We start from the raw sequence: 27087 nt of genomic DNA, 5'->3' as shown, positions 1-27087 counted from the left end.
TGGTCACCTTATTTTTGATAAAGGAGGCAAGAATATACAATGGAGAAAAAACAACCTCTTGAATAAGTGGTGCTGGGAAAACTGGACAGCTACATGTAAAAGAATGAAATTAGAACACTCCCTAACACCATACACAAAAATAAACTCAAAATGGATTAAAGACCTAAATGTAAGGCCAGACACAATAAAACTCTTAGACGAAAACATAGGCAGAACACTCTAGGACATAGATCACAGCAAGATCCTTTTTGACCCACCTCCTGGAGAAATGGAAATAAAAATAAACAAATGGGACCTAATGAAACTTCAAAGCTTTTGCACAGCAAAGGAAACCATAAACAAGACGAAAAGACAACCCTCAGAATGGGAGAAAATATTTGCAAATGAAGCAACGGACAAAGGATTAATCTCCAAAATTTACAAGCAGTTCATGCAGCTCAATATCAAAAAAACAAACAACCCAATCCAAAAATGGGCCGGAGACCTAAACAGGCATTTCTCCAAAGAAGATATACAGATTGCCAACAAACACATGAAAGGATGCTCAACATCACTAATCATTAGAGAAATGCAAATCAAAACTACAATGAGGGGGCTTCCCTGGTGGCGCAGTGGTTCGGAGTCCGCCTGCCAATGCAGGGGACACGGGTTTGTGCCCCAGTCCAGGAAGATCCCACATGCCGCGGAGCGGCTAGGCCCGTGAGCCATGGGCGTTCGGAGCCTGTGCTCCGCAACGGGAGAGGCCACAACAGTGAGAGGCCCTCGTGCTGCAAAAAAAAAAAAAAAAAAAAAAAGAGGAAAAGAAATTTCAATACCATTTTAATAAAGTTCAAAATCAACCACAACTAAACAATATATTGTTTAGAGATCCGTACACGTGTGATAAAATATTTACAAGAGAATGAGAAACAAAATAAGGTGGTCATTACCAAACTAATGGCAGAGGCAGGAGAATAGGTTAGAGGAGGAATTTAGAGATTGATGTGATCGGTGTTGGTCATGTTCTGGTTCCTATACAGGTAGAAGGTACATTCGTGTTTGTATTCCTGCTATGCTTTTTACTCAGACATGTTATGTAAGTTTTCCTGTAATGCATATTACATAAAATTGTTTTTTTTTACAAAAGATCAATATCAGGAAAGTTGAGTGAGTTGAACCGCATCTACAGACAGAAAGCCCTTGTGTTTTTTGGATATCTCTCCTTAAAGAATAAGAATAGCATGACATGCAATCAGAGAAATAGTGAAAGGTACAAAATACTACTTGATAGCTAGCTCCTGAGAGAAGCTAGGAGATGGTGTGTACACACAAGACCAAGTCAACCAAATAATCAATTAAGTATACATAAAGCCGATACAGTACTTTCTGCTAAGTACTGTGCTAGATTGTGGTGGTGCTGGGGAGATGTTTAGAAGAGCTTCTCAAGAGTGGCTGCAGAAGACTGTCAGCGATACAACGAGAGCCACACATTAAGCACCGTATTATGTGGGTACAGACTGTAAGAGAATTAGTCCAGTCTGCTTCTCAGTAAACCCTCTTTAGATCCTCTTTCCCCGTGAGGGTGGTTTGAGGTTAGGAATTTTTCCTCCTTAGCTGTAAAACTTGACTTCTGTCACTCTAGGATTACTTTAAAGGATAGGGACAGTAAGGGTAATATCGATTTGTATAAGCTAGCCTCACGTTGACCTAAAATCCTTCTTGGGCTCACAGGCCACTTGAGATGTAAACTTCTCTACTGAAATTAAACACGTCCATCTTACTCCTCTAAGACAGCTGAGCTGCTAAAAGCAAACGCGGCAACGCAGAGGCAGTTAACATCGCGCGGTATTGGGCGGACCCGGCTGGAGGTGGAGCTGCCGGGGCCGGATATAACGTCACGGGGCCGGATATCACGGAGGGTGTGTGCGTCCTGTCGTAGGGGGCGGGGCTCAGAGCCGGGTTTCCTCAGCTACCATCGGCTGGTGGACCGCGCGTGGCGTCCTAGCTTTGCAGCTATGGGGGCTACTGCAGGTTTGAAGGCAGACTGCGAGGCGCTGCTCAGCCGCTTCCAGGAGATGGACAGCGTGCGCTTCGAGGACTTCACCGACCTCTGGAGGAGTATGAAGTTCGGGACCATCTTCTGGTGGGTGTTTCTTGTCCACTACCCGCCTGCCTCCCCGCTCAGAGGCGGCGTGACAGGTTTCTTCCTTCCCCTTCGCTTCGCCGCACCTGGGAAGGGCTGAGAAAAGCGGCAGTCTCTGAACACTGCCTCCATCTCCCCTGAGCTCTCACTTGTACTTGGCCGCGCGCTTCCCCTGGGCGATTTCGTTGGCTTGGGTTCCTTCCATTTGCGGCCTCCTCCCGAATACGTATACCTCTACTTGGCCGCCCTTCTAAACTCTTCCACTGCTTCTAAGCACCTCCACTGCTTCACCCGGACCTAGGTCACCATCTTTTGCCCTCCTCTAGTCTCGTTTTCTTAGAACTCCATGTTTAAAAACAAAAACAAACACACAAGCAAAGACAAAACCCTGCATGATAGATTTCATTTTTCACACAACCGCCGAAGTTCTAAAGTGCAAATTTGCTCACGTCACATCCTTGCTTTCCACTCTTCAGTGGTTTCCATTGCCCTTGGGGTGCAGCTCAAATTCCCTAACATGGCTGGCAAGACCTTTCGTGACTGGCCTCTGCCCATCGCTGCAGCTTCATCTACAGTCCACTCCATGCACTCGCTTTCTTGCTGCAGCGTCTGCACGCGGCCCTCTACAGGCGTTTCCTCAGCCTAGAGCTTTACCTCCAGCTCCCTTTGCCTGGGTACCTTATTCTTCACTCAGGTTTAAGCCCACATGACAGTTCCTCAGGGAAGGCTTCCTTTGCCCTTCTAGACTAAATAAGGTGTTCATGCTCTCTTTCTCTTTTAGCACTTTGTGCTTATTTTATCGCTTGACATTTTTTTTTTTTTTGCGGTACGCGGGCCTCTTACTGTTGTGGTCTCTCCCGTTGTGGAGCACAGGCTCCGGACGCGCAGGCTCAGCGGCCATGGCTCACGGGCCCAGCCGCTCCGCGGCATGTGGGATCTTTCCAGACCGGGGCATGAACCCGTGTCCCCTGCATCGGCAAGCGGACTCTCAACCCCTGCGCCACCAGGGAAGACCTGTCTCTTGACTTAACCACATTTTATTGTAAGTGTGTAGTTCAGAAGGCAGTATAGTGTAGTGGTTAAGGGCATAGATAATGGAGTCCAACTGCCTGAATTTGATCAGAGTCCACTAACTGTGATTATATGGTAAGTGCACTCTAAGTGCTCAATAAATATTCACTGTTATTATTATTTTTAAATTTACTTTCCACTAGATTGAGCTCTGTGAGGACAGTGACTGGATGAATCTGGTATTTCATTAGCATAATACTTACAGTATTGAAAAGACTAAATAATTGACTGAATGAATGAGTCCTTGTGATTAAAACTCTGTGTTTTGCTGAATAAAATGTAAACGTTCTCTCTTTTCTCTTAGTTGATGTAAAATAACTACCTGTGTAGTTTGTACATTGTAGGGGATGGAGAATGGAGAACTGTTTGTTGTACAGTTAATGAAAGGGGAGGAACTAATTTTTTTTAATGGTAGTAAATGTAATGCATTTATAGCTGTATTTAATCCATAGAACAACTCTGAGATCAGTAATTATCCTTGTTTTATAGATGAGGAAATTGAGGTTTAAGAAGGTTAAGTAATTTCTCCATGATCACGCAACTAGGTGGTAGAGTAGATGTTGAAACCAGTGTGTCTTACTGTTTCTGAAACCCATGATCTTTCACTGTATCCCTCTTGGGAAAAGTGGTAGTTTAGAATCAATTTTCAGGGGTTACCCCAATTCTTTCTTTTTTTTAAAAAATATATTTATTTATTTATTTTTGGCTGCTTTGGGTCTTCATTACTATGTGCAGGCTTTAGTTGCGGTGAGCGGGGGCTAATCTTCATTGCGGTGCGCGGGCTTCTCATTGTGTTGGCATCTCTTGTTGTGGAGCATGGGCTCTAGGCACGCGGGCTTCAGTAGTTGTGGCACGTGGGCTCAGTAGTTGTGGCACGTGGGCTCTAGAGCGCAGGCTCAGTAGTTGTGGTGCATGGGCTTAGTTGCTCCACGGCATGTGGGATCTTCCCGGACCAGGGATCGAACCCGTGTCCCCTGCATTGGCAGACGCATTCTTAACCAGTACGCCACCAGAGAAGCCCCCTACCATGGTTATTTTATATATTAAATATTTTAAATTATTAACCAGTGATAATTTATAACCCCACTCCTTTTGCTCCCAGTTCAGCAATAAATTTGATGCTTTAGGAAGATGCATCATGTTTACCTAGTGTCTCAGTGTAAGAAGCACAGCAGAAAATTAGGTCTTCGTGCTTAAATCATGAAAGGATCAGCTGTGGAATGCCCATCCACTTTCTAGCAGCTGCTATTTAAACAAGTATATACCTCTTCTGTTATTTTTTTTCACAGCCATAATATATTTTCTCTTTGTTTTCTAGTGGTAGAATGAGAAATTTAGAAAAGAACGCGTTTACAAAGGAAGCTTTGGCTTTGGCTTGGAGATATTTTTTACCTCCATACACCTTCCAAATCAGAGTTTGTGCTTTGTATCTGCTGTATGGATTATATAACACCCAACTGTGTCAACCAAAACAAAAGGTAATATTCGGTGAGTTGTTTTCTTCCAGCAGAAATATGAAACAGGTACAATATTTTCACAACCAACTGATTTAAATAGAAATGCCAGTGCTTCAAAATTATAATACATTTGTGAAAAAAGATTTACTAACAACTTTTTTATTCCTCTTGTTTGCAGATTAGAGTTGCCGTGAAGGATTGGGATGAAATTTTAAAATTTCAGCAAGATTTGATAAATGCACAACATTTTGATGCAGCTTATATTTTTAGGAAGCTACGACTAGACAGAGCATTTCACTTTACAGCAATGCCTACATTGGTATGTTATCTAAAATAGATTGTTTCTCAAAATGAGAAATTATGCTTTATTGTCCATAAAGTACCTAAGTCTCCAGAAAGTGGAAAGACTATTATATAGTTTCCAATACTCGAAGAAAGCCTTCTTAAAATAGGAAACAGTGTTGGGGATTCCTGGCAGTCCATTGGTTAGGACCCCGCGCTCTCACTGCCGAGGGCTTGGGTTCAATCCCTGGTCGGTGAACTAAAATCCCACAAGTTGTGTTATTTCAAAAGTCTAACAGTCTTTGAAACATGGATTATTTAGTAAATATATACTTAGAGCTGCTTTTTTTTATCCATGTTTACTGATAGACAGTTTTTGCTGCTGGCTTACTTATTTCAGTACTTAAAATATATCTTATAAAAGACATCTATTTTAAAGACATTCATTATTATTTAGCTGTCATACAGAATGAAGAAAAAAATTCAACGACCTGAAGTTACTGAAGACTTTAAGGACCCAAGTGATCATGTAATGAAACTTATCACTTCAGATGTACTAGAGGTAAATTTGTTCTTATGTTCCTGAATTTTTTTAAAAAATTGTTTTATTAACTACATATTGAGGTTATACCTTCATCTACTGGATACTGAAAACTTTTCTAATGCTTTTAACCAATCATAGAATGCTATTACTTTCTCTAAAGTGTCAGGAATGTTACATCCTAAATATATCAAAATTTCTGGAATAAATCTTGAAACACAGTGAGAAACAGAAAGATGTAGGAGACTTGTCTTGGACTAAGGATATTTAGATTCAAATACTGAAACCACCATTTGTATTTGACTTTAGATAGGTCATAAAACAAGAATTTAGTGACATTATTTTTTTTAATAATATGTGTTCATTTCCTAAGTTCCTTTTTACATTTTTACAATGCTTGTGTAAAAACCCACCACTGAAAACAGTGAAGCTATTTTGGTGAAACGAAAATTTGAAGTCAAGAATAATGGATAACATGCTGCGGAGCAACTAAGCCTGTGTGCCACAACTAGTGAGCCTGCGCTCTAGAGCCCACAAGCCACAACTACGGAGCCCAAATGCCACAAATACTGAAGCCTGCGCGCCTATAGCCTGTGCTCCGCAACAAGAGAAGCAATGACAATGAGAAGCTTGCGCACAGCGATGAAAAGTAGCCCCCGCTCATCACAACTAGAGAAAGCCTGCACATAGCAACGAAGACCTAACAGAGCCATAAATAAATAAATACATTTAAAAAAAAAAAGAATAATGGATAAGGGGTACGGTCTTAAAACAGCTTTTCCATCTAATATATTTTGGTATTTTATTCGAGTTGTGCGGTGTTGAGAAAAATCTTCTTTTGCATTGATAAGTAGTGATACAGAGTTTTACCTGAGAGGGAATGTTGCCCTGAGGTTAAAACAAAACCTCACTAAAGGGCTGCAGCCTTCTGATCAGTGATCCATTCTCTTTTCAAAAGAATGGATTCATACGTACACAGAGAGTGCGCAGAGCGAGCACGAGCAGGTGGGGGCCTTAGTCATGTGTTTTTCATTTCTTTGAGCCTTAGTTTCCCCCTCTTTAATATTAGGATTGCAACCCTTATTTCATCCAGTTGTAAGAATCGAGACCAACTTGTACCTGAAGAGTGCTGAGTGTGGCCTATAGCACATAGTAGATTCTTCTTAGTAAATGTTACTGCTTTTCCCCTGAGCCCTGTTCAGTCTTTTCCTATATCAGGAATGAAAGAGGGATCAGATCTTTGATTTGCTCAAATGTTTCTCTGTGTTCTGGGTGCTGCCGTGTTTTAATAACTTCAGCCGTTAGGTTGCATCTATGATTTTCTAATTCAGATAGCAAATTGATTTTTGAAAGTGCTCTGGGTCTGCTCTGTATACTGACTTTATTTTTGAGCAAGAATTGCTAATCTGGGGTCCATGGATGGCCTTGAAAGGTTCATGGATCCCTTTCCCCCCTAAATTGTATTGAAAATTATTATACGTATGGACGCTTGGTTAGGGTGAGGTACTCTATCCTCAGATTCACAAAGGTATTCATGTCCCCCAAAATGGTAAGAATTACTCAGTTAGAGGGAAATTGTTTGCTAAATATCTAAAGACATGGTATAGTGCAGGAGCTCTACAAGATGTTTTGTGTATATTATTTTACTCCTTAACATCTCTGCAAATTAGGTGTTTTAAACAATTTAAAATTTTTTGTTAATTTTTTTTTAAAGTAGGTGTTTTTATCCCTGATTTAAAGTTGAGGAAACTGAGGCACAGAGACATTAAGTTAGGAAGTGATGGAGCTAAGGTTCTGTATGGCTGCAGTGCCTATTTGTTGGATAGCAAAGGCCTTCTCTGAGCTGGGACTGGGGTTGGAAATATATCATTTGCAGACATCTCGTGAAGTATAACAAGAATTAGGATCTTTGCCCTCTAGCAGCTGAGCAAGAAAGAGGTGGGAGAAGATTATGTAGAAAAATAAATGTGAGAAAAGAACTTTGTGTAATAGAGGGAATTTGTATTTTGTCTTTTTGGCAGAGGGGAATCATTTAGAAGTTTTAGAGATTGGAGAGACTTAGAGTGTATATTTAGGTTTGGGGTAAGGAGCCAGTTAGAAGGAGGGTTTGTGTAGAAGAGAAGCAGCACAGTCCCTGCTGTGAGGTGGTGGGTCTGTGACCAAGAGCCTGGTGGAGAGATTAGCCTTGAGCAGGAGAAGGCACTTCTTCCTTTGAAACCTTAGGGAAGGAGGTGAAAATGGATTCCTATAATTGGTTGTGAAGAAGAGAAGTAGAAGGCAAACAGACCCGATAGCCTGAACTTTAAGAGGCCTCCTGCCAGAACCAAGAACTGAGAAAGTTTGGAATAGCCGTCGTGGAGAGTGAAAGATGCTGGGATACCAGAAAGGATTTGCCAAGAAGTACTGATATAAATTATAAAGAGAGAGGCAGAGAGTGTTCTATAACAGTAAGATGTTGTTCTTATCAGTATTCTCCCAATGAAAAGAAGATGATTTGAACCCAGTTGGTTGTAATTTTTGATTGTTGACTAATTTAGTGGTAGAATGTTAATTTTTTTCAACATACATTGCTAAACTTTTTTTTTTTCTTCATTTTAAGCTCTTTTACTACAATGTGTTGAGGTAAAGATTCCTCTGTTAAATAAATTGTATATGTCGGCAAGCAGGTATGGGAGATTTTAGAGAACAGAGCTGGGGTGATGTGCAAAGCCATATCTTTTAGGGTGATTTGAGAGGAGGGTCAGAAGGGCAAGGCTATGAAATGCCTATTCCTAGAAGCTTCTGAGAATGGAGTAGTCTGTGTGAAGTCATCCTGACTTTATCTGGCATCTTTATCTTTGGTAGCCTTTTCCTTCAATACCTGTGTTGGCTTTATTTGTCCTGTCCTAGCATAGCCCATGACCCATTTTCACTGATAATCCCTAAATTTAATACTTTTCTATTTTCCTTCTACTGCCTACAAATGCTATTAAGTCTTCATGTCAGCATACTTGAATTCTGGTCATGATTCTGCCGCTCATTAGTTCTCTTTTGTGGTTAAGGAGGTATAATAAAACAAGAGAATAGGATATTGAATGAAATTATCTGATTTTTTTTAAAAATTGAGGTATAATTGATATAACATTATATTAGTTTCAGGTGTATAACATAAGGATTTGATATTTGTATATATTGCCAAATGATGACCACAGTAAATCTAGTCAACATCCATCACCATACATAATTACAATTTTTTTAAGGCATCTGCCTTCTAATTCCAACTCTGCTACTTAAATATGACGTTTAGCAAATCATTTCACTTTTGAATCTGTTTCTTCATTTATATTTACAATTATATTAATGGCATTACATGTTCAGTATTCACCATGTGCCAGGAACTATGCTGAATGTTTTTTGTATGTTATCTCACCAATCATCATAATAACCCTGCAGAAGAGATAGTATTTTCCCAGTTTTAAAAACAAGGAAACTGAGGGACTTCGTTGGCAGTCCAGTGGTTAAGACTCCGCACTTCCACTGCAGGGGCGCGAGTTCGATCCCTGGTCGGGGAACTAGGATCCCACATGCTGTGTGGCATGGCCATAAGAATAAATAAATAAATAAAAATTAAAACAAGGAAACTGAGGATCAAGAAGTTGAGTAATTTGCATAAAGTAAGACACAGACACTGGATTTGAATGTCCAGGTGTGTAAAGCTCCAAAGCCCATACACTGTCTTTTATTTCTTAATCCTTTGATTTTGTATAGTGGTTTACATCATACAGAATACTTCCACTTGTATAAGCTCACTTAATACTTTTATAGTGCATTAGGCGTCGTTACTTCATTTTGTACAAATGTGGAACGTGATTCTTAGACTGAGGGATTTGCTCAAGGCCACAATCTAGCAGGTGCCGGAATTCAGGCTCAAAACCAGGTCCAGCTAGTGGTCTTTGCCCTGTATTGTAGTGCATGTAAAATAATGGGAATATAGCACATTGTACCGTGTAAAAAGTTAGGGGCTTCCCATGTCTGGACACTCTTCCCCCTTGAAGATCTTGCATATGTGAGCACTCGCCACTCCTGAACAGTTTTGAATTGCTTGAACAGATATCGATGGAGTCCGTCAAAATCTCCTAGAAAGGCATTGAGTAGCCTATCTTGGGGATGACTCAGAGGTTGTTGACCATCTGTGATGGATAGTTCTCTGCTGGTCTGTGAGCCAAGTCCCAGTGTTGGTTTTATGTGATTCTTAAGTCCGCCTGCCGTATTTATGCTACCTTTCTCTTTACCCTGTATACCTGCCCATTTGTCTGGAGTTTCCTGGGGGAGGAAGGTCTAATAAATGATGCCTCAAATGGTGTCATAAATCACTATTTCATTTAATCTTGAATCTTATCACTGAGGTAATGAGGAAGCTTATGGGGACAGGCACAGAGCTTTGAGATTCGTGAACGTCAGCCCATCTCTGTGGAGGATTGGGAGAGAGTCATTAGGTAGGAATTTCCAGCTGAGCATAAAGAACTGTGTAAATGTCCTTCATGTGACAATATGAAATAAAAATGTGATCTTAGTTATCAGGAGTAATACTTGAAGGTATGCTATACTATAAATCATTTTTGTTACATCTAGGAATGCAATCTTATATTTACTAGTCTCTCGCCATTGTTTCTGCATACAGTGTGTATTGCCTAATGTTTGTTGAGTTGAACTCAATGATTCCATACTTCTGGAAAGCAGACTCTTCATTAATAATGTTGTACTAGTTTGCATAATTATATCATTTTCAATATACTGTAGTATGTTATTCCTTCTCAACTCTGTCACTTTGGAAGGTGATTTTATTTTGTTATGGTTTTGCCTTTAAGATTCTCCTTGAAAATTGAATTAAAGGACTCATCGTTTCACTTTTAGGAAATGCTGAATGTTCATGACCATTATCAGAGAATGAAACATATAATTTCAGCTGATAGATCCAATCCAGACAAAGCCCTCAGCTTGATAAAGGATGATTTTTTTGACAATATCAAGAACATAGTTTTGGAGCATCAGCAATGGCACAAAGACAGAAAGGTTTGTAACTGTTTGATATGTCACCTTTGCATTTGCATCATACGTGACTGGCTATACGTGACTGAGAGGCAGCCTTGCTTAGTGGCTACCTCTTGTGAAGCTAAGATCTCGAGTGCTTTACTTTTTTAGTATCAGCTTTGCCAGTTATTAGCCATGTGATCTTATTTAATCTTACAAATGGATTTTATATGTAATTATATAGCATATTATTAAATAATTATAATTAATAATTGTAATTATATAATATATAGCTAAATAATATCCATTATACACTCACACGTACACTATGTAGTATACATAATTATAGAGGAATAAATAATCTTGGTGTACCATGGATTTATTACAATCTTTATAATTTAGCATTCTCCAGAGGTTACACATTGGCAGTCTTTGGGCCAAAGCCTGCACATACTTTTTTCTTCTTTGCATAACATTGTTCCTAATATTTAAAAAATTTGAATTAATTACCAACATTTAAATATCTGTGGACTTAACTTAAAATTCCAGACATCCAACTTCTGTTAAAAGTGAGAGGTTTGGTAACTGGTCCTACTTTGCTGCATGGCAGTGGACAGCTAGACTTGAGTGATGGCTTCTCCCATTGTGACAGAGCATGTGTTTTCTGTTTCTCACGTGCTCTACCTGCCTTCCTTTATCCATTTACAAATCGCATCAACACAAGTCTTCCATTTAGTTTTCTGATCCAAATACTCATGCTAGAACTGCCCATATTCCACATTAGCCTTTTCAGCTAGAGAAACTTTTTTACTCCGGAAACCTGAAGACCGGCCTTGCTAAATTTACTTTTGAAACCACTACTCCATCTAATTTTACTAAATACTTCTAGGAAAAAATAAGTAATTTCTGATTACTTACTATGTGTTTGATAATGTGTTAGTGTTTTCACAAATGCTAGATAGGCATTATTATCTTATATAGCATTATTCAGAGAGATTCGTTGCTACTTTTGGATTATATAAAGGGAGATGGCTCAAAACTCAATTTTAGAAAAGATAAATAAGGAAAGTGGTGAGATAACGGCCTTGGGAAGAAGGAAATAATTTGCTTCCTCTCCGGACATTTATTTTAATGAGAGCACATTTTAGGATGTTTGAATATTTTAAGTGCTACAAATGGGTTGCACAAATGACCTAGGCACTTAACGTAAACATCTATTGTAGTGCTGTCTTTTAACAACTCTCTTTAATGAGCATTACTAAGACCTTTGAAAACCTGAAGGAAAGGAGAATAAACCAGCTTTCTCACTACCAAATAAAGTGCATGTCATCTTTCATTAGTGAGGAGGATTTAGGTATATTCTTGATGAATTTTGTAACTCTTCTTTAACCTAACCACGATCTTAATGTCAGGTGGTGAACCATGTTTTGATACTGTGAAATATTCTTTTAGTTTTTTAGTAATTAAAGTAAATGATTTTCATTGGTCTGAAATTGATTTTCAGTTAATTTTTAGCTGGTTTGAATTGTAAATGTGTAAATATAACTTTTTTGATCTTTCAGAATCTATCCTCAAAATTGAAAGCTAAAGATGGAGAAGAAAAGAGTGAAGGAAATTCACAACAGTCAGAGGTCAGAAAAATTCACTATATGATTGCTTATGGGGCAATAGTTTGGTTAGCTTCTTTTCATTTTATGTGTGGCTGTGATTCTGTATATTAACCATAATGTCCCATGGTCAGTATTCTAATACATATCTCAGAAAATTCTGTAACATGGGTTCTATGAAGGGCTAGCCTGTTCTCTGCTGGAAACCTTGTGAAAAACCACATCAGTTATAGATTGGGAGTGGGATGTTCACAGTTTTCAGCAGGGAGAGGGAAGGATGGTGGTGGAAGGTGTCCTCAGTCCTGACAGGGGCAGAGTAAGGCTTTTGTAATACTATGTCTTTTCGGCCTTTCAGCCAGTGTGGAGCACAAGCTACTATTTACTGCCTTCTGTCTCCAGAGTTTTCATCCATCTTAGTGCATGAGGCAAGGAGCCATCTTTGGGCATAGGAAGATGAGGAGGGAATGGCCTGGTCACCAGGAATTTCATTCATATCCTCCTTAAATCCTGAATGAAAGCAATCCACAGCCATGGGGATGTTATCATGGCACCTGTTAGAAAGTAGTGCATGTTTATATGCCTTTACTTAATATATGTCCAATAAATGTTAGTTCCTTTTACCCTGCCTTCTGTCTCAAATCTTATTTCTGATAAAAAAAATACTTGGGAATTCATAATTTCACTCAGTGTTTGTGTGTTTTAACTTTTTCCCTTTCCTGTTTATTTTTACTTCCAGAGAAGTGAAAGGGCAGAATCATTAGCGAAAATAAAATCAAGGGCCTTTTCAGTTTTTGTTGAGGTAAGTTATTTCTTTAATAAGGTAATTTAGAAATTTATGTGATGCTTTTTTAGTCACATTTTAATTTTTTCATCAAAGTAACACTTGTGCATAGTTTTAACTAATAATACTGTAAAGTTTATATAATCCAGCAGTCTCCTGCTCTACCACTTCCTGCCCCTGTACTTCTGATCTCAAGAGGCAACCATCTTCACCTTTTTCTCTTTTTTTTTTTTTTGTGGTACGTGGGCCTCTCACTGTTGTGGCCTCTCCCGTTGCCGAGCACAGGCTCCGGATGCGCAGGCTCAGTGGCCATGGCTCACGGGCCCAGCCGCTCCACGGCATGTGGGATCTTCCCGGACTGGGGCACGAACCCATGTCCCCTGCATCGGCAGGCAGACTCTCAACCACTGCACCACCAGGGAAGCCCCAGAGAGATTTCTTAAACTTTATCTTCTGAATCATTATATTGAATTTTTATCATTTCTGCTGATTATTTTTGATTACTAAGATTTTTTTTCTTGTTCTCTGAATCTTTTCTTACTTAAAAAATGTGTTCTTTATCTTTTTGTTTTTCTGGATGCAATATGCTTATCTGCTTGAGGATGTTATTTAGTTTTTTGAAGTTTCCTCCTTTTTCCCCAGAGTTTTTATTTTTGTTTATTCCATTCTCTGTCATTCATTTTGTTGGCTTTTTTCAAACGTTTGAAGATCCTCAGGTCATTAAGAGTGGTCATGTGGAGATATAGCTTTTTAGCCTCCATGCTTTTCTTGGATCTAGTCATTTTTACCAGAGAGCAGGCTTCCATTCCCTTGCCTGGGGGAGGAAAGTGGTAAATAAGCCCAGCTGCCAATGTTTTGGGTGCCTACAGAGAATCTGCCAACAGGCTCACAGTTCCTTCTGGAGGCTTCACTCAACCCACCTATTTCTAGTAAGAGGCTTTATCCGCTTCTTAGCTATACTGGTCTCCTCGAGCCTCAGCTTCTCTGGTTTAGACTCTCCAGAGAGCAAGCCTCCTGTTTTCTACAGGAAGAGGTCAGTTGTTCAGCTTTGAGGCTGCTAAATGGGCTACTATTCCCTATGTAGATTTTTCATATATCTACCCATTTTTTTAGTCCCACTTCTGATGACCCCAATTCCTGATCCACTTGGACCAGCTTTCCTTGTAGACTTCCTCAATACAGGCAATTAGATTTCAGCTTTCTGCATTCTAAGTCAGCCATCACTTTTACACTTCCAAAATTTTGTTGATTTGTTTACAGCCGCATTGTTTCCTATTATCTCCGTTTTGTGAGTTTATTCATTTTTATTCCTTTCCTCTCATTTTAGTGGGGTTTCAGGAAGGAGCACCAATAAGCTCGTATTTTTTTCTGTTTTTTTTTTTTTATGAATCTAAAAATGACTTTATTCTGTGGGAAACTACTATCCTTCTCTGGTTGTAGAAATAAAAAGGAATAAATGAAAAAATTAAAAGTGACTATAGATTAGTTAAGTGTTATATATTTGCTGTACTACAGCAAATTGAGTACAAAATATTGTTGAATGAAAGCATCAAGGACAATAAATTATTCCAAATTCATTTAAACCAGAACTATTTCCATATTATATAAGCTAATTGTTGTTTAATGTATTTCTTAAGACATTGTGAAATACTTAAAAAAATTATTAAACAATTAAATTATAATCCCCATAAATTGTTATGAGTGTGTTATTGCATAGTTGTAGTTTTTTAAATTATTGAGGTATAATTAACATACAGTGCATGGTAGCTTTTAAACTGTTGTTAATACCTGCACCACATATATGACATTCATTGAAAACTCCTGTAGTCAGGGCTCTGCTTAAGCAAATAAGGGAATTTATTGACTGATGTAACTAAAAAGTCCTTGGACTGTCCCTCCGTTTCTCACCTCTTATGTTGCTTTCATTGCCTTCAAGTGCGATTCGTGACAACTCCAGCCTTGCATGTTCCCAGCTTTAGGTTCAGTGGAAAGGGAGAATTTTCCTTTCTCATAGTTAAACAGAATTCTAAAATTGAGTTATATCAGCTATGACACACATCACACACCCACCCCTGAACAAATCATGGTGGCCCTGGGAATGTGAAACTCATTTTGACTAGATCGGGGCCACATGGCCATACGTAGAGCCAGGCATAAAGTAGTTCCATTTGAAGTACATGGTGCTAACTAAGGAAAATAAAATGTTGTTAGAAGAAAAGAATAGGTTATCAGGTGGTAAAAATGGTGGTACTTGTCCTTTACACCTCCATTTCCCAGCCATGCAACTGCAACAGTTTAACCCAGCAAGGATATTTTAACTCCGTTTGGGCAGATGAGGATGACAGCTGCAGGGAACTCTTCCTGTTGTAAAGCTAAAAGAGTATATACATGTAACAGGTATTAACCAAGCTAGTATCATGGTAAAGTACTTTATGACAATATTTCTGTGAATCTTTCGTCATCTTTGTTTGTCTGTTTTGTTGTTCCCTAAATCACCTGTCAGTTGGGTTCATTTTGCGATTCATTGTAATTAATTGGATTTGCAACTATTTAGGCATCCAAGTCAAGAAGGCATCGTCAGGTCAAACTTGATTCTTCTGACTCTGATTCTGCATCTAGTCAAGGACAAACCAAAGCAACTAGGAAAAGAATAAACAAAGAGACATTGAAACCAGCAGGAGGGAAGATGTCTTCCAGAAACAGAGGTAACTTTTTGAGACTTAAAAAAGGGAAAACAGGTCTTATTTACAACCTCCTCTCACCATGTTTTCTTTATTAAAAAGGATTACTTGTTTAAAAACCTTGTGAGATTTAATATTAAAAATAAATTATCTTAGATTCTTGGAATCTTACTACTGTAAGGGACTCTAGGAGTCATCAAATTCATCATTTCATAGATGATGAAATTTAGGCCCATACAGGTTAAATAACTTGTCCAAAGTGATATAGTTAGATAGTTATAGAATCAATCCAGAATTATACGGAGCATACTTTATTAGTAATTTTTGTGTGTGAATCAAACTTATGTGTAGAATAAGGTATGATAAGTAATACATTCTATAAACTGTATTTTCCATTCACTTCACTAGCTAAGCTGAACCTGCTTTTCTCTTGAAATAGTTTATCTATAAAATTACTTTTGGTATTTGGTTTTTTAAAAAAATGACTATATACTCAAAAAGTTTAATTTTTAAGCATTGCACAAATAGTATATGTTCACCATACATAAAGTTGGAATCTGATTAACAGGCTCAGGTGGAAAAAAAGGAGCATTAGAAACATAGTAAATATTTAGTGCCTAATATAAGAAACACAGAGCCACTGTAGCAGTATATGAAGATATGTTATAGCCTTGTAACATATTTTTTTCCTATATTGAGGCAGCGGAGGGAGAACTGAAGTTAAATACCTTTAATACAGTCCAGATATGATCAGTTCCGTAACTTAATGCTTGAAGTGCATTGAGAATTCAGAGGAGGAGATACCACATTTGTTAAGGATAATCAAGAAATACTTCAGAAGGAGAATGTTTTTAGTTTTCTTTACACAGCTAGCAGATATTGTGAAGAGAACTGTTAGACTAATCTCACTTATAAGTATTAGTGAAAAAATTCTAAGTTTTATGTATCAAAAGAATCTCAGATATAAAACAACTTGACTGTACATTCATTCTGAGATGCAGGGATGTTGCAGTTAGGAATCTATCAATATAATTTGCCATATAAATAGGTTAAAGGGGAAAATGTGAATTCATTTTAATAGTTACCCAAGAACACATTTGATAAAATCCAGCATCCATTCTTGATTTAAAAAAATATCCTCCAGATGTAGGGAGTCAGCACACTTTCTGTAAAGGGCCAGATAGTAAATGTTTTAGGTCCAAGTGGAACTTTCGTATATTTCTGGTGGGAATACAGAAAGGTATAGTCACTCTGGAAAACTGGCAGTTTCTAATAAAGTTAAACATATACTTACTAAATAACACAGCAGTCCTACTCCTTGTTATTTACCCAAGAGAGATGAAAACTTATATTCACACAAAAATTTCTATGCAAAAGTTTATAGCAGTGTTATTCATAATTGCGAAAAATTGCAGTCAGCCTAAATATCTTCAACTGGTCATTGTATAACCGTGGTATAACCATACAGTGCAGTACTACTCAGGAATAAAGGCACTACTGATACATGTAATAACATGGATGAATCTCAGTGCACTGTGCTAAGTGACAGAAATGAGACACAGAAAAGGCTATATATGATATGATTCCATTTATAAGACATTCTGGAAAAGGTGAATCTACAGAGACATAAAAAAGATCATTGGTTGCTAGGAACTGGGGGTGGAGGGAGGTGTTGACTGCAAAAGGGCACAAGGGAAATTTTTGGTGTGATGGAATTGTTCTATATTCAATATTTTGCACAACTATGCATTTATCCAAACTCCTAGCTCTGTACCGCATTAAAAATGGTAGTTATATATTAATTCAGCCAAAACCAAACCAAAACAGAGGACATGAGGAAAGGATTGATTAGTTTGATCATATTTAAAAAAGTAACTTCTGGTAGATTTTTTTCTAAGGTATCAAAGATACTTAGGTTTAGAAACCTGCACAAGCATTTTTTATTAATTATCCACCTTACTTCTTACAAGTGCAGCTGAGAGGTAAGTTGGTCAAGCTGCTTTCTTAAACGTCTGGAAAAGAGTTTTTTTATGCAGTTGAAACGGAGGAGCCGAGTGCAAGCTAGGAAAGAACTTAAATGAAAGTTCCTTTTCATCTGAAATGTTGGCCACACGTAACTTATGAAATATCACTTCTTTCACTAGCCATAATTTTTTACTTAATGTAGTTAGCGAAAACATTTTCATAAACTCTGAAATTAACTTTTAAGGATAGCTGAGGTTTGTTATTGAATTTACCTCAGGTGTATTAGGGAGGGTTTAACCCATGAGAAAGAAAGTACACCAAAATGTGATCTGAATTAGATCCTTAATTGTAACTCAACTATTCCAGGTAACCAGCTTTGTCGCTCCTCTGAAGCAGAGGTAATTTGTTATTCTGCATCTTAATACAGATTCAAGTGCTGGGCTTCCCTGGTGGCGCAGGGGTTAAGAGTACGCCTGCCGATGCAGGGGACATGGGTTCGTGCCCCGGTCTGGGAAGATCCCACATGCCGCGGAGCGGCTGAGCCCGTGAGCCATGGCCGCTGAGCCTGCGCGTCCGGAGCCTGTGCTCCACAACGGGAGAGGCCACAGCAGTGAGAGGCCCGCGTACCGCAAAAAAAAAAAAAAAAAAAAAAAAAAAAAGATTCAAGTGCTTACTAAAAAGTTTCTCTTTAATTAAAAGTTCATTTCCTCAAAGTAGAAAAGTATTTTTGATTTCATAGTTTTTTCAAAAAGAGGTGTCTTATATTCCATAAAATGCAAAAGATCTTGTAAAACCATTTGCAGCACATAAGACTAATGCTAAACTTTTTAATTTTAGGAGAGCTGTTATAAATTAGCAAGAAAAGGACCACCACCCTTTAGAAAAATGGGCTGAGGTCATGAACAGGCAATTCATGAACAAAATGTGGTTACCATGCATATGAAGAGATATTTAATTTCATTAATAATGAAAGAAATGTAATTTAAAACATGATTTTCATGTAATGCGTTATTTTGGCAAAGATTCAAGGTAACTGAATACCCATTGATAGTGAAAGTGTGAGGAGGTGAAATCTGAATTTGAGTGGGAGAATGAATTAGCGCATCCTTTTTAGAGAGCAATTGGAAATCATCTGTCAGCTGATTTTAATCAATTTTAAATGGACATGCCTTCTAACTTAGCAATTCAGTTTCTAGGAATTTATCCTTTACAAGTGACAAAAACACACAGGACATTCATTGCAGGATTATTGACAAAGACTGTTAACAACTCAAATGTTTAACATTGAAAAAATGTTTAACGTTGAAAAATCCATATAAAGGAATATTTTACAGTTATTAAAAAGCTGGAGAAAGTTCTATATATACTGACATGAAAATATGTCCAAAATATATTGATACATTGCTTAGTGAAAATGTTTTTTTAAAGAAGAGTATGATTCATTTGTTAATAAATATATATGTAGACGCAAAACTATAATATAAAATAGATAAACCACAAGGTCCTGCTGTATAGCACAGGGAACTATATTCAGTATATTGTAGTAAACTGTAACGGAAAAGAATCTGAAAAGGAACAATATGTGTGTATATATATGTATATGTACATATGTGTGAGTGTGTGTTTGTATATATATATATATAAATAAATTGAATCACTTTGCTGTACACCATAACATTGTAAATCAACTATACTTCAATTAAAAAAATGTAGACAGAAGTACAATATATATCATTGAAGAAATCTAGAAGCATATAACAATGATGAATTCTCAGGGATGGGAAATTTCTAAGTCCATAAATTTCTGTTTGACTTTTATGTGATAACCATATGTTTTGTTATCAGGAAAAATCCAAAGATTAAAAAACAAACAAATGTAACAATAATTCCTTAGACTAAGGCAAGTAGAGGGATTGGCATGAAAAGAGGCAAGGTAGTTGGAAGTATAGCGTGTGAGGGGCCTATTTTTTGTTTTGTTTTGCGGTACGCGGGCCTCTCCCTGTTGCGGCCTCTCCCATTGTGGAGCACAGGCTCCAGACGCGCAGGCTCAGTGGCCATGGCTCACGGGCCCAGCCGCTCCGCGGCATGTGGGATCTTCCCGGATCGGGGCACGAACCCGTGTCCCCTGCATCGGCAGGCGGACTCTCAACCACTGCGCCACCAGGGAAGCCCTGAGGGGCCCATTTTGCCTGGAGCATAAAGGATGTGTTGAAGAGTTACTGTTAACGTGGAAAGATATGTTGAGGATTATATTGTGACCAGGCCTTAAATGTGGAACCAAGAAGTTTGGACTTCATTCAGTAGGCAGAGGGGAGTCATGTGAGACTTCTGAGCAAGCAAGTGGTATGACCAGTTTTCTTTGAAGAAAATCAATCTGGGAGTAGTATGGAAGGTAGGTGGGAACAAACTGAGGATAGGAACACTAAATAAAAGGCTGTTAAGGAGTAATGAGGATCTGGCCGGGTGGCTGTAGGAATTAGACAAGCAGATTAACAGGAAAGCCAATGGATATCTACAGGTAACCAAATATTTAGGCTGGTAGAGAGGGATGAGACAAAGATGCTTAATGCCTCAGCAACTGGGGGATGTTGTGACTTTAACAGAATAAGGATCACAGAATGAAGATTTCATTTGGGGGAAGAATTTGCCCTGATCTGCCTTTTTAGGCTCAATTTCTGTAACAGCTGTCTAGCACGTAAATAGGTGCTCAAGTATATTGATAGGATTTACCCAAGTTTGTATTATTTAAGCTTCAGCTATACCTGTTCACCATTCCTAGAACATAACACGCATGCTTCTGGAAGAACATCAGTAATAGTAATGGTGATACATTGGTGAAGATGATAACTATTATTTATGTAACACTTATTATCTGCCGAACTTTTTTCACACGTCCAAGGTCGCCTAACTAATAAATAGAGCTGAAACTTGAATGGCAGTCTGTTTGAATCCAAGTCTGAATCTTTAACTGCCTTATTTGCTGTCTCTCGGGTAATTGGAAATGTGGATCTGGAGCTCCAGTTAGACACGCACTTAAGTAATTGTTGTATTCTAGCTGCATGTCCTATAGTTGTATGTATTGAGATTGAGCAATTGTCTATTACTTATCATTGCATTCCACATGATTAGCTTCGAGCAGAGTAAAACTATCGACCTGACAGCCTCTGAGGAATTAGTTGTGTGAATAACTGAGGTTAATTATTTAAATGTCAAAATTTACTTTTTAAACGGTTAATTATTCTGGTTGATATCTTTCTAAAACATACTACATTCTTCTTTGTATGTTTCTTGTTTTCTACAATGTGCATTAATTATTTTTTACATGTATTTTATGCTCTCCTATTTTCTAGAACAATGTATCCTGAACATAATTTAGTTTTCTCTTTATGATTCAAGGTTATCATCATTAGCATGTTATTTTACTGGGTTTTGTAATATAATGATCCTATCAAATAGCTTAAGTGTGTGGGGCAGTTGACCTTTATACTTACGGCTTTGTGCTGCAGGACTTCGTCAGTTCTTATGTTTTTCTGTCACATTTGTTGTGGTAGGTGTCTTCATTCTGTTCTCAGTGTGCAGGCTTGTAGCAATTTTTCTCCCTTTTTGCTGCTTCTTAACTGTACTGGTTTTAAGAAATGGGTTTGCCATTATTCATACATAAATAAATGTAATTAGGTTCTGGATAAAGGCCTGAGGAACATATCTGTGACTGAAGTTCATGAGCTTTTATTTAATATGTGGACTTTGAGATAAACATCCTGAAGTTCGGTGTTCACTTCTTGGTTCCTGGCTACGTGATAAGTGGGTGAAGCATTGTATTTTGTTTTTCAGAGCTTTTAGAGAACATTGATTTTCTTTTTTTTTTTTTAAAGAAGATGTTGGGGGTAGGAGTTTATTAATTCATTAATTTATTTTTACTGTGTTGGGTCTTCGTTTCTGTGCGAGAGCTTTCTCTAGTTGTGGCAAGCGGGGGCCACTCTTCATCATGGTGCGCGGGCCTCTCACTATCGTGGCCTCTCCTGTTGCGGAGCACAGGCTCCAGACGCGCAGGCTCAGTAGTTGTGGCTCATGGGCCTAGTTGCTCTGCGGCATGTGGGATCCTCCCAGACCAGGGCTTGAACCCGTGTCCCCTGCATTGGCAGGCAGACTCTCAACCACTGTGCCACCAGGGAAGCCCTGATTTTCTTTTTTACACTTACTCATTTAATGTAGAAATAGATCTCAAAATGTAGTTAATCATCATGTGACTAGATGAAGGTTTTTTTTTCTCAGTGACAGTTTTTATCTCAGAAATCCTTCCCTTGACATTGTTGGATAGATTCTGTTAGGTTGTAAATGTGGATTTAAAAAAAATCATAAATAGTTGATATGGATGCCCATGGTACAAGATTATAAAGAACAATATTAGTAATTTGAGGTAGATTGTACTGATTATCATCTTGTGAACAACTGAAAAATTTTATAGGTTCAAAATCCACCCCCCTCCACTGCCAAAAATGTGATTAGATATGGAAATAGATTTCCTAAAATATTATCTGTCATCTTAAAAATCATGTAAAAAAATTATTGTATCTAATACTTAGGACTTCCAAGTAAAGGTAAAATTCTATTTTAATAACTTAATGGAAATTGGTATTATTTTATTAAGTTTGAATTGCGTTTAAAATGGAAGCTTATTGCTACAGTTTACTCAACTGCATCTGGAGCAATCTATTCATTCCATAAAATCTGCATCCCATTAAGATCCCAGAATACATGTGTTCAGAGCAGAAAGCTTAAACTCATCTTCATTTAATTTCTTGTCTCCTGTGCTGGCAGGTACTTATTAACATATATACTCTGTGAAATACTGTGTTATAAGATAGTTGAATCCATATTTATAGTTTATTGAGGCTCTAGTGTATGGCAGGCACTTTTCTAAGTACTGGGGATACATCAACCTAAACAAACCAGAGTCTATCCTTGTGAAGCTTACATTTACTATGTATTATATATTAAGATATGAGGTGGTGTAAGTGTTGTGGAGAAGCATAAGGATCAAAGAGTGACTGTGGGGGGCGGTTGCTACTGGGACAAGGAAGTTATGTGCTCAGTGAGACCTGATAGGACATAATTTGATTAGGATATTTCTTCAAGCAACAGAAAGTTGATGTAGAAAACCTCCAATGTTTTAGAAAATGGAAAGTTACTGGCAAATTTTGACTAAGAGAAATATATCTTGTAGAACATATGTGGTGATACAGGAAAGTGTGTCTGCATTCAAAAACAAGGCTATCACGTGGCCTCTTCAAGATCAGGAGGCTGTACATATGTGAAAAAGTACAAATTAAGAACCTGTGTTCATAGACAATCTGAACTGTGTTTCTGAAGTTTGTGCACATTTTCCTTCACTGTAATGTGATTTCACAGCTGTTTGTTAAAATAGTGAATAATTTAATGATCCTAAAAGTAACAGGTTTTGTGTGTGTGTGTGTGCGTGTGCACTTGTGTATGCGAGAGTTGCCTTATTTTCAGGTTGTTTTATTTAATGATGGTTCCTTGGAAAGCATTCTGGTGTTCAGCAACCAATACGGAATATTTGTCATTAAATCCATATCAGTCTTTAAAAAAAAAAAAACAAGGCTATTAACTTTAGAATTACATTGGTGATTAATTAATAAAATTGAAGTAATACACATGATTATTCCCTGATGTCTGCAGATATAACCTATGCTGTGTGTGATAAAGATTGAATAATATATCTATGTTTGGCTAATTTTGTTTCTTCCCTTTTCCTCTATTTACTTTAATGGAAGGATTAGAGACTGTTTTCAAAACATAGGTATAAATATATTATAAATTTATTAACACTTTTTAAAAAGATAGGTAGTTTTATATGCATATTTCTGTTTACCATTACAATTTTAGCTTTTAGTTTAAATATCTAATTTTTGTTATTATAATAATGTCATTATTTATATAAAAATTTTTTTCAAAGATTAGCTTTGTTTTCATATAAAATCACTTTTTCACCTATTTCCAGGTGACATGCAAAATGTACATACGGAAGATAAATCTTTAAGTCTGAGTATGCCTGTAATTACAGAAGAGGAAGAGGAGAATGAAAGTTTTAGTGAAACAGGTACAGATGAAATTTTATCGAACTACTTGCAGAGCATCGTTTAGAACCCTTGAAGAGCATGACAGTTGGCTGTGTGTTCCTGTGATGCTTTAACTTTGGTACATTGGAGACTTTTAGCATTAATCAGACTGTTAATCATGACACTTAAAAGTAAGTGATAATACAGTAAATGAATGGATATGGAGAGGCAGGGGTCAGTCCAGGTGAGAGGTGAAGGATAGGGAAAATATCATTATTAGTAAATGAATATCCATAATTGTGATGGTGTCTGAAGTGTATTTCTAACAAAGGGCAAAGGTCACAAAATGTGAATTACTGTATATAACTTTTTAAAATATTTTATTGTTAAAAAATACTTAATTTCAAATTCTAGTAAATGTAAAATTTTCACCTGTGAGATGATTGTAACTAAGTGGTAAATTGCACAACATGAATTAAAATAGCTACATCTTTTTGCATTGCTGTGATCTTAATTTGTTTGTAGTATTTGTTAAACAATAGTTTAAATAATTATTATCTCTAGTAATAATTACAGTAATGTACAGAATAAGTTATACATAGCAGGCTAGGCTTGATAATTGGTACTCCATCAATGATAATGAACATAATGTATATTAAGAATCTGCCTAATGACTTTTTTTCATTTTGGCGCTGTATTCATTCAGCAAGCATTTATTGAGTGCCTATTTTGTTTCAAGTGCTTAGGTAGGTATGGGAATATAAAGATATATAGTAGAAGAGTTTAAGAACCATTTTATTTTGATCACAGTGAGTGTAGATCTGAGCACAGGGAGTGGCTCATAGTGGACCTAAGTAACTACTGTTTAATGAATCAGATCAGTCTGTGCCCAGAGGACCTTACAGTTTAGTGTGCAGAAAAACAACACAGTACCTTGTAGTAAAGAAACAGGGTGCTATGGAAACATATAGAAGACAAAGACAATTAAAAGAGAGTATTTGTTCCTTCAGAAATCTGAGTTGCTTCTGTGATTTGCTTATGTCAGCATAAAACGGTCCTTTATAATCTTGTGAGTTTCAGACTGTAGTTGCTTTCTAGTTTTGTCTGGTAGCTTTTATTGTGAGTAAACAATCAAACACATGTATACCTTTATGGCTGCCTGGCCAGTCCCATTCTAAAATCTATCAGCTTGTGAGTTTTAAAAATTTGGTTTTTATTAAATCATAATTACATAAGCACAGAATTTAACAATGAACAGTTTTATAACACTCATTACCACAGACTTCTGACTCTGACTCCCATTTTTTATTCCCTAGAGACAACTCTTTTATAATTATTTTGGTGTTGATCTCCATGTTTCTAAATAACATGTTTATATTGTCACTTATTCATGTTTCAGTTCTATGAATTATCTATTGAGGGAGGCAAGGATTTAGTTCTCCTTAATATATTCTTTTTTTTCTTATTTGAAGTATAGTTCACCTACATCACTATGTTAGTTCCAGGTGCACAACTTAGTGATACGATATTTCTATACATTACAAAAAGATCACCATGACAGGTCTAGTTGTATCTGTCACCATACAAAGATGTTACAATATAATAATTTTATGTATTCTTTACCTCCCAATCCAAACACATGATACTTCCTATCTCCCACCCTCTCAATATGGTTATTATTTTAGTTATATCAGTATTCAGCATTTTACAAAACATTATTAGCAGCAGGGCCATGTGATATATACTATGATTCTCCCTTAATCGGAACACTTATTGTTTGCCTTAAAGAGTTAATAATTTTTTTGCCTTATTAATTTGTTTCTTTATGTATTTATCACTAATTTACCCCCCAAACTCTTCCTCAGTGTATAAATCTCCCCTTGAAACACTAGAGCACATTAGGCATTTTATCGGTGTCATCTTCTTAAAAGAAGTCTCCAGGCCTCTGACTTGCTTTACTCTGGACATCATTCTCTTGGCCTGCTGCCGCTTCTTTCCAGGAATCTATTTTCTTTTTCTTCTTAATTTTTTCTTTGTCTTTTCTCATTCCTTTTCCTGTCACTCTCCTTTCAGTTTTCATTGGAGGGGAATATTCCTTTCTTTTATGTCTTCCATAATTTTCATGTTTTTGTGTCTTCTGTTATTTGCTTTGTTTTTAATGATCAGTAACTTCTAGGTTCACAGCTGTTTCTAGATGGACACTTACTTGAGTGTTGGTCATGGCATCTGCCATGGTAGCCAAAAAGATGTATGGTACTGCTGTTTTGGGTTACATTTTCAGGTTTAATCGGAAAGCAATTGAAATCTTAGTCACTTTCTTTTAGCACTGGCCCAGATACCTTTCAGCTCTGGCATACTGGGCCCATGCTAACTATAGGGAGGGCCTACCCCTATGAAACAACCTCAGAGTAGCTTATTATCAAGTAGTATTTAGGGTGATTAGGATCTCCAGTAGTAAGTTTACAACTGCAGTATCATTTTGAAGGATAAAAGTCATGTATATGTCAGGTTTAAGATTTCTTGTATCTTTGCTGTGAAGGTGTTCTTACTATTATGCCAACCTATATAGTTTAATTGTGTATTATCAATTAAGTATTATATTTTTTAGACCTGACAGGCTTCTTAATTTTTTGTCTTTAGAGTTCACTGCACCCAAGAGGAGAAGAAAACACAGAACAAAGAGCCTGGTGTAGAGTACTTAATTTTGAGCTTTCTGACAGAAGAAAAGATGTATATTTTGTGTATTGAACAGGAAGACTGCGAGTATTAAAAATAGTTCTTCTGGGAAGCTGTAGGTATTTCTTTGAAATGTCAATACTTTAATATAGTTCTAGAATAAAAGTAAAAAAAATTAGAGTATTACTCTAAAATTTAATTCTAACATCTTTTGTGAAATATGCATAAATGATAAAATTTGGATTTAGAATGTAATAGAAATAATTCTGTTATTTGCAGATTATTGCTATTTCCTACAACTCTTTTGTGCTATTATACTATCTTAGTACAGTTCTGGAGGTGTTAGCTATTCTATTTAAAATCTTTTTTCTTGAAATATTAATGTTTATTATACGTAAATGGCTAATTATTTTATATCTAGTTTGGTAATGTTTGTTTATGATGTATATTAACTATTTTATATATTACGTTGTTAAGTGCAATAAAGTTTTTGCCTTGTTTGCTTTATTTTTTTAATGTTTGAAACTTATATGGTCAGTAACTTATGTGATTGATAACTTAGGAAGCTCAGTTTCTACTTCTGTAATCAATTAAGTATTCTTTTGTGCTTGTTTTAAAGCTCTCTTTGGCCTAACATGTCTATATGTATACATGTATGTTTGTGTAGGTATAGATATATGTATGTATTTGTCCAGTTATACATATAATATGATTACTCAATACATTGTTTAGGTACAACATTTAAATACTGATTATTTCTAATAAAACCTTTAAGAGTGGTAATGTACATTTCAGAATGTGTCTGGTACAGAAA

The 27087-nt window shown here is 37.0% G+C and overlaps 1 protein-coding gene across 1 annotated transcript; it reads left to right on the top strand.

Annotated features, from left to right (window-relative positions):
- Window positions 1-1926: 1926 nt before the first annotated feature.
- Window positions 1927-26780, top strand: SNAPC1 (small nuclear RNA activating complex polypeptide 1). The gene is made up of 10 exons (XM_019923089.3): window positions 1927-2122; window positions 4512-4671; window positions 4829-4969; window positions 5390-5494; window positions 10367-10525; window positions 12046-12114; window positions 12827-12889; window positions 15426-15576; window positions 23540-23638; window positions 26238-26780. Exons 1-10 carry the CDS (start codon window positions 1995-1997, stop codon window positions 26288-26290), a joined length of 1128 nt encoding a protein of 375 aa, XP_019778648.1. The 5' UTR covers window positions 1927-1994; the 3' UTR covers window positions 26291-26780.
- Window positions 26781-27087: the final 307 nt, after the last annotated feature.

Source organism: Tursiops truncatus, chromosome 2, assembly GCF_011762595.2.
Source record: "Tursiops truncatus isolate mTurTru1 chromosome 2, mTurTru1.mat.Y, whole genome shotgun sequence".
Classification (NCBI taxonomy): Eukaryota; Metazoa; Chordata; class Mammalia; order Artiodactyla; family Delphinidae; genus Tursiops; species Tursiops truncatus.
The sequence above is the reverse complement of the archived record's forward strand: the minus strand, read 5'-3'. Positions and strand labels throughout refer to the sequence as shown.